The sequence below is a fragment of the Otolemur garnettii genome, unplaced genomic scaffold (genome assembly GCF_000181295.1).
Source record: "Otolemur garnettii isolate 467f Iridium unplaced genomic scaffold, OtoGar3 scaffold00012, whole genome shotgun sequence".
In the NCBI taxonomy this organism is placed as follows: domain Eukaryota; kingdom Metazoa; phylum Chordata; class Mammalia; order Primates; family Galagidae; genus Otolemur; species Otolemur garnettii.
The window spans coordinates 15,554,724-15,563,760 of NW_003852407.1; the positions used below are offsets into that span (position 1 = coordinate 15,554,724).

The 9,037-nt window shown below is 45.0% G+C and overlaps 1 protein-coding gene across 1 annotated transcript in view; it reads right to left on the reverse strand.

The window, feature by feature from the left end:
* FHOD3 (formin homology 2 domain containing 3) overlaps window positions 1-9,037 on the reverse strand; it is a 468,593-nt gene that overhangs the window by 390,446 nt on the left and 69,110 nt on the right. The window contains exon 3 of the mRNA XM_012802005.1: window positions 5,055-5,119. Within this exon, the coding sequence (XP_012657459.1) occupies window positions 5,055-5,119 (65 nt within the window). The remainder of the gene's footprint in view (window positions 1-5,054; window positions 5,120-9,037) is intronic.

Here is a 9,037-nt window from a genome sequence, read left to right on the forward strand (position 1 = left end):
AAGCAGGCCTCATGTGTCTCAGTCCCCACAAGGCAGTGGCACTGCATCTTCATCAGCTGACAGAGAAATATCACCCAGCTGCTGTCAGGCCCAAGAGTGTCAAAAAGGCAACTTATTGTTTCCCAAAAGAAACCTCTAGTATTTATAGAAATTCCTAACTGGCACCGAGCCAGGAAGGCCCACACTGGAATCCAGCTCATGCTCCAAGCCCCGGGTTCCTCTGCAACCCACCTGCAGGGCAAGTGCAACACCAGAACGGAAGCTGAAGGGGAGCCCCCTGCGGCCCAGCCCCCTGCGGCACCTTGTACCAGCACAAGGTGATAGTACAGGGAGAGAAACCCAGAGAGGGGACAGATGTACCCAGCCTGGTCAGAAAGCTCGAAGTGGGAGAGGACAGAGCAGCCACACTTGGATCCACAGGCCTAAGAAGGAATGCAGAACCTGAGAGGTGGATTGGGAGCAAAGGCAGAGGGGAGGGGCTGGGGGTCCTGGACTACAGCTCCATTCCCCTCTCACACTCTGAATACAGAAGCCCAGGGGCCTCAGACACTGGACAAAACCTGCACCTCCCCCGAGTACCTGAGCTGTCATCCACGGGGCCGTGCAGGCACGTGCACACACACACACACACTCCACCTCCGTCACCATCAGTGCAAGCCGGTGTTAAGACTGCACATAGCCCCAGGGGGCCGCCTCCCTAAATCAGCCGGCACAGGAGACAAACCCCCTCAGTCGCTCCTGCACTAGAAGGCTCTTCTTGAAGAAATGTTCCTCTGACATTCACCTCTTTGCTACAACAGTGTAGTACAAAGCAGATGACTATGTCGCTCGTGAGAGAAAAATGCTTTGCAAATTACATATTGACATATCCTTCTGTCGAGGTTTCTGCTGCTGGAAATTGACTACTCTGCTACTCAGGAGAGATGAGAAGCCACCCTCTCATCACTTAGTCTTTATAAGTTGTCTCTGTGACATTACTATGTAGGCAACAAGACACATCTCGTGCAGGAATCAGCCACCCTACAAGCCTCTGCCTGCCTCGTCCCTACCCTCGTAGGAGGCCGTGTCATCTCAGGGTTGGGGAAAACCTCTGAAGGCAGACCCTTTATGCCAGGGTGGTCTTTCACAGCTACAGGTATAAATCACACTTTGGAATCTTTAGCCAACTTTCACCCTTTCATTTAACTCATTGCTGGACATGTGAAAGCACTGGTCTTCTGGGTCCCAGAGACTCAGTCACCAGGGTTGATTTTCCTAATGGGAAGACAGGATCTGCTTCAGAAAACTGACACGTGGAGGTTTGAAGCCAAATAAAATGCCTTCCGTCAGTCAGTAGCAAACACTCATACTAGCTTTATCATCCTAAAGACTTCAAACCTTATTTTTTTTAAATCTTAGATTCCATCCCTCACCCCATGATTCCTCAGTTCCTTTTCTCTTCATGATGAGATTTAGTCATCAGAGCCAGTTGGCCCTCTCAACATTTTTCTGATGTCTGGAAATAGGATCACTTTGCAGGGACCAAAAACATTATTTTCTCTAGCTAACCTCATAAAATGCAGCCTTCTCATGCCTGTCATAGATTTTCCCCACATATCTGTGCATTGATGCCCAGAATATGACTACGGATAATTTGAGGGATCGAAGCTACATTAGGAAGGCAAGTCACACACTGTTTGCTGCAACATGGCACATCAAGTCATCCCATTAAGAATCCAAAAAGAGGCTCGGTGCCTGTGGCTCAAGCAGCTAAGGCGCCAGCCACATACACCTAAGGTGGCGGGTTCGAATCCCCAGCCCGGGCCGCCAAACAACAATGATGGCTGCAACCAAAAAAAGAAAATGGCCGGGCGTTGTAGTGGGCGCCTGTGGTCCCAGCTACTTGGGAGGCTGAGGCAAGAGACTTGCTTGAGCCCAGGAGTTGGAGGTTGCTGTGAGCTGTGATGCCATGGCACTCTACCCAGGGGGATAGCTTGAGGCTCTGTCTCAAAAAAAAAAAAAAGAATCCAAAAAGAAAAACTACAGCAAAGAGAATCACAGAGGTAGAAAAGTGTGAGGCCTTTCTGTACCAAAATCTCATTCCGACCTCCTGCCAAATGCTTCAGAACCACTGCACTATCAGAAAAGACCTGTCTCGGCTGCTAGCTGTGACCATCAAAGCCAAGTCCCCATGGCCTGCATTTTCTGTGAGGTTCGGTCAGTCTCTAACCATTAGGGCCCTGCCCTCTTCTCATCCCAACAGTGCAGGGTTCCAAAGTTAACACTGGAGATTCCAAAACCATGTCACCTCCAATTCGTCAACACATAGCCCTAGATTCTAAACATTCCTATGCTTAATAAAAACAAGAATGAAGGAGAGAGAACGTAGGGTGAGGAAAACACTGTTTTGGAGAAACTTGACAGCACTTTGATCCATTAGACAAAAGCCGGTCTTGGAGCCTTCCAGCCCAGTCATGGGTGAGAAAGGTGGTCTTCAGGGGAGTTGTGTGTGTTCCTAGGCTAAGACATCAGCCATTGTGTCAGACGCCTGTAATAACTCAACTATTTCTTATAAAGAGGGGGAAAAATCTGAAAATTAGCAGTAGGAAATGGAATGAGAAAGAGGGCTTTCAATACACAGAGAAACTTTTCTATCTTGGATACTGATAGTAATTTATACAGCCAAACCTTCTCATCCAACATACTCAGGCCTGAGCCAATTAATAGTAAAAACCTAAATAAAGCAGAATATCCTTTAAAAACAACAAATACCTTAAAACTTCATCGTAACTCACACCTGTGCTGATTAACATGACATACCTGTGACAAGTCACACTGGCTCTCTAAGTAAGGGCCTACTCACTGGAGTTCCACTTGGATCTTCTTTCACTAACCACTCCAGTAACAAAATCTGATTTCCAATGTCAGTTTCTTGGAAATCAAGCAAGAACTGAAGACAACGGTGGAGAGTAGGAGCCGCCCTGATTTTTACAATACTCTCCCCCACCTTTCATAGTTGCCATGATCCACTTACATCGACAGAAATGCTTTGGTGGTGACAAATTTTGAGTCTTTTCCGAAACATTCAATGAATTTTCAAACTCACATTTAATCAGTTTCTAAAATATTTCTGGTCCATTTCATTAAATTATCTAATTCCCATAACTAGTGTGACTGGTACGAAGAGGTGCGGGTGCCAACACGCCGCCCTTGAGAGCGCCCAGGGCAGCCCTGGAGCAGGAAAGCACAGCGTCAAGAGCCCTCAGCACGCCACAGGATGAGACGTGTATTTACACCCGTTACCTGAGACTACCGTAAGCAGCAGCTAGTGCAACCAGTTTTAGAAAACTCCTGTACTTAAAACGTGTACTTGCAGCACATACCGCAAAAGAGAAAATGTTTTTAAATTTCAGATTAATACGCGGGTATAAACAATTAGGTTACAAGGTTTGCATTGCCAGGTCAAGTCCCTGTTGTTGTGTCTCACACCCAGGACATGTGTCATATACCCCTACATTATGCCCATTAGATGGGAACACTCCAATCCCCCTTTCTTCACCCCTCCCCCCAACTTGAATTGAGTCTTTCAAAGACTTAAAAGAAGTTAGCTCATTTGGATTTTGATTAACCTTTTCCACATAAGTCTGCTTTCTGCCTTCCCAGTCCTAGGAAATACAAATTCATACTCGTGTTCCAAATCTCTTATGGCTATCAGCTATGTGTCAGTATTTAACTTCCACAGTATTCAACAGCATGTTATATGCCTGGATTTCTTCTAGATCCGTGACGAAGATGGAGGAAGTTTAATCCAAAGTCACGGTCATAGCAGGTAGATAGGATCTACACATTTGAAATAACTGGGGAAAATATCAAGCAGGAAAAGAAACGGATGAAATGAAATCAAGTACCTGCGTATGTTGTACAGTCACTCAGTGCTACATGAGGTTAAGTGAATGGTCAGTGTTGGCTGAAGGTCCTACAGATCTTACTTCTAATCCAACAAGCTCACAAACCTTCCTGACACTCCAATCTTTCAGGCCCTGGGGTTTATGAGTCACCTGCAGGATCATTCTCACTCTCTACCTACAGAGCAAAACAAAAGTTATTACTCAAGACACTCATACCTCACCATGTGTCATAGGAAATGAAGTGAAATTACATGGATTCCCCGTCATGTCCAGCTCCCCTCTCCATCCCAGGGTCTCCAACAGAGGAGCAGAGAGAAGGAGCGGCCAGAACAATCCCTCCCACTCCACCCACAAACACTACACTCCAGGTGCAGACTGGGACTCGACAGGACGGTTTACATTCTCCTAGAGTCCCCAGTGAAGACCCCAACATATATTAAATAAAACCAAACTCATCCAGATGTGAAAAGTTTCTATGTATAAAGTGAATTCTAATTTTTATTATTCTTTTTATGATATGATATTCTTGCCTCAATACTAGAAGCAAACCAGGCCATAGTTTCAGAAAGCATTCACATGGAGGTTGTCTATTTAGCATGAACTGTTGCTTTCACTGCCACTAATAACATATCTCTAGGTGGAGAGACAGTGGGTCTAGAAAAACTAATGGCTGCAATGACAGCCCATCAGCATCCCTGGGTGACAAGCTGCTCTGCATCACAAATGTCTGTGCTTGCTTACACCATTTGGCTCGGTATCCACATGTGCTCCCATCCTGCACTGACCCAAGATTTCCCTTCTAAACACTTGACAGCAACCTCAGACAGAACTTCCCCACAAGCAAGCATCAAAGGTCACCAGCAGACACATGAAGGGTCACTTCAGCAGGCTGGAGGCTCACACTGGTGGCTCGTGCTGGCGCAGTCCCAGAAAAAGCTCATCTTTCCCAATACCATTAAGAAGAGCCTCACCTAGAGTCTGTCTCATCTCAGGCCCCCCCAACCAACCAAAGAGCAGAGGAAGTCAGAATAAAACAGGGCTTCCAAAAGTACTCTAAGAGCCCATGAGAAGGGCTGGACCAAGCAGACAGAGTAACAGTGAACACTGTGTCCCCACAAGTGCCATTTCTTATTACACGTTTCATCTCCTAGGGCAGACGTCACTCACCGATGCAGGCATGGACCCTCACGGACAGCTGCGTCCTTAGGATGATGCTGTGCTTCTTGCCCCGCCTGACAGAGACAAGAGACAAAACATGGCATCAGAGGAGTCAGGACAGCGGACACCTCCCAGGCCGTCAGCCAACAGGAGGGTTCTGACACGCCCACCTGAGAGAGGCCCCAGATAAGCAAGGACCTTAACCAGACGAGAATCTATCCTGCAATAATGTTGACATCACAGGCCTTTAATAAAAATACAACAAAGGTTGACTTGCTGGATGGGCACCTGCATTTTACCACCAGGCCCCATCAACTCATTTTGTCCACAGAGAGTGCATGTAGTCATACTTGACCATGTTGGGAAAAGTTGAAAATCTGTGCCCATGAAGTGAAATCCCTGGAATGTAGCAACACAAATCTGCTTGATCATTCCCAGGCTATTTGCTATTTTTACCACCCCCTCCCTTTTTTTTTTTTTTGAGATAGGAAAAGGGAACACCACAACCCAAAGGGATAGTTGGGTAATCAGAGCCACTTTGCTGTGTAGCAGTTCAAGACTGCTATGACTTTTGTAATCCTACAGGAAGATGACAATCTCTAACAGGCGGCTCATAGACTTCAGTTCATCAAGAATCACAGACTGATCATCAAGAATGCCAATTCACCCCACGCCCCATCTCACCTCTGCTGCTTTCTCACTTCGTTTCTCATGAGGAAGGAAAAGGATGGACCTCCCCAGCCTACTCCCATCCTGCTTCACGCGGAGAGTAAAACACAAAGGAGTGGGTGGAAGAAGGTAAATGAGAGAAAACGTGTGTCCTGGCTACCTGGGGGTGAACCAAGGCTTTGAGGTTTGGAGAAAAGCAGAGCCAGCCGACAACAGGGCGGTAGGTAGTGTGGTGGGCCCCTCGGTGGCTGGCTGTTCCTCCCCATCCTCACCTCTTCCCACTCTGGTGGAATTAATAACAGAACCTGGTGGTGCTTTCCTGCCTCCTGGTTTTGTGGATGTGCTGGAGAGACGCGAACACATACTCTCACCCTGGCACGCCGTTAATATGGAGATTCTAAATTCACAGTTAACAAGTGCATCAATTATATTTTTTTATTCTTGACCCCATATGAGAAGGGGAAGTGTGGTTTAAACAACAGGTTTTCTTGATTCTTTTAAAGAAAAAAAAGGAAAACCAGTTGCATAGTCTTGGGAAAATATGCAGTAGCCTCCAGCCAGGCGGCTGCCTGCAGGCAGAGAATCTGCATCCAGCATCCCTTCAAATGACAGTGAGCCCTCCAACTTACCTTGTTTGTCCATTGTTGGTTTTAAATTTTCTGTGTGCAAGGCCCTGCTGTCAAGAAGCTTACAACACACACACAGCGCCTACAGAAGACAAGCTTGAGATCCCTTATAAACAAAGATTTCTGCAAAACTTTATTCTTCACAGAAAATCTTTCATTCTCACAAGTCCTGACATTAACAGCCCTTCAACTCTGTGGTCGTACTAGGGACAAAGTTCCAGGTAAGTCCATTGAATTGAGTTATAGACAGCCTTTTGTTTGACCTGCCATGAAAGGTGTTCTACGGGGCAAGGGGGCAACCGCTGGGAGCAGAAACCGGTGAAACTCTGATGGTGGCCTGACTCCAGTCATTAGAAACAGTAAATCATAGTCCTCCAACCTCAAGGATTCTCTGTAATTCACATCAGTAGCAGTTATAAGTCACTGGTAAATGTCAAAGGGCAGACAAAGCATGTGCTCAAGGTGCCCAGTGAGCGATAAAGCATGGGATGGCCAGGGAAGATATTTCAGAACACCTAAGTTCTGGAGAATTTCAGGCAGTATTCAGTGACAGCCCCTACTTGTATCTTCAAACAACTGCAAAGTTGCCATTTAAGTAAGGCTTGTTTTCCCACCAGAATTGTCTGGTCCTGCAGCGAGTATATAGGGCAGTCACTCAGGAATTCCAGGCCCTGAATGGAAAAAACAAGGATGGTCTTCCTGAGGAAGGCCCAGCAAGCCCACAAGTCTGGACCGGTCACCTTTTCTGGGCTTGTGTGCTAAAAAACCAGGCAATTGCATTGGTTAAGCTAAACCCTAATGGAATTCAAGAAAGCATAAGATTAAAAAGGCCTCCTTTTCAGTAGTTTTATCATTCATAATTTCCATTTCAATATTCTACCTCCTCCCTTATCTGTTCCTATACACAAGGCCCTACAATTGAAGAAACCTGTGTGGAATTGGGAACCAAGGAACACGAAGCAGACTAAGGTGAGAGAAGAGTCCGGTAACCAGGCCCCAGATCCCAGGGGTTCAGGGAAGGGGGACCACTATGGCAGAGGCAAGGGGCTGGAGAGTGTGGCGAGGCTGAGCCAGTCCACAGAAGGTGCCATTCCTCCCTGCCCCCCCCCACTTTCACCCACCTCTAGTGTGGGTACTACAGCTATGCCCATTTTGCAGATGAGGTGAGGAGGAAAGCTTGTAGGAATGATGTGACCTGCATACATGGCAGTGGAAACAGACCCAGGACTGAAAGCACAGTATCTTACTCCATGGTCACCTGCACCACCCTGCCCTTAGCTGCATAAATGCATGACCATATAAAGAGTCCCTACTTGTTTAGGTAACTTATACAACCTTAACACTAAAACCTAACCAAAAAGATACGCATAAAATCTACAATGCAAAAATCTAAAAAAATTTAGCAAACAAAATTATATGTGAAAATAATGCCATAGGACCAAATAAGAGTTATCCTAAAACTTCAAAAACTGCAAAATTCCAATATCATGTTTATATATATTAATATGCCATATATACATATATACACATGTGTGATTCTTTCTGGGTTCTTAGGAAAAACCTTATTTATTCCTGTGGTATTTTCACATAGCTATATGTGTAATGTGTATATATTTGTATACACATATGAAAAATAGAAAATAGTTGTCTGTTTTAAATTGCACATGAAATTCATGGCCACCCTGTGTGTGCACATCTATAAACTATAAAACAGAGGACATTAACCGTAACATCCCTTTAGATTTGACAGTTTCCCTCCACCACTATATTTTCTAATAATTGGCGAATGCTGACATAGTGAAGAAAATTTGATGTTTATGTCTTTCCTTTACATACAGGCATCTCGCTGCTATTACTGATTCTCAAAGTATTTTTGCTGATTCTTTTGGGTTCATTTCGAAAACTTGTATCTTACGTTTAAAAATTACTCCTATATTTTGCCCCATATAATATACACCTGTGTATAATTTACACCCATGTTTTGGCCTAAACTTTCAGGAAGAAAATCTTTTATTCATTTTTTAATTCAAATTTTTGTTTCTATCTAGGTACTTTTTTTTTGTATGACAATTAATTTTAGCATTTATTTTTTAACATTACGGAACAAGAAATTACTGAATGAGCAAGAAACAGCAAGTATGTTTGAGGTTTTGGTAAGACGTTCTCGAGCCTGTTTCCCTGTGAATCTATTTAAAAGACAACACAAAAGTCGAACAGAGAGCCACACTATGCGAGCCTGAAACTCCAAGGTGCATGGATGAATAGGTTGTGCCAGTTTCTACATTGACCCAATAAAAATAACCCAGTGTCCCTTTAGTTACTCTTACTTCAGTTCTCTCTTCATTGTCCTGTCCAGTTTTTCTCAGAATGGATGACTATACTTTTTTATTTAATGAGTATTGTATTTTTTGGAGATAGGACTATGGTTGAATCTTCTGTAGGCATACTACAACAGATCCCAAAAGTCACCCCTAAGGTAAGGTGACCAGATTTTAACATTGGTAAAGCAGGACACCATTGAGGGGGAGGGGCTATTGGCTGAGCTGTTTATGGTTAGGGACGTGGGGTGGGGGGCCTACTTGTTTGTTCCAGACAGTTTGGCTCCTTCTGAGCTAATTGTCCTTGCCTAGAAGCGAGGGAGGGAGCCAGTATCCTTCTGATACGGATTCCACCTGGGTGACCTTGCCCAGGAGGGGA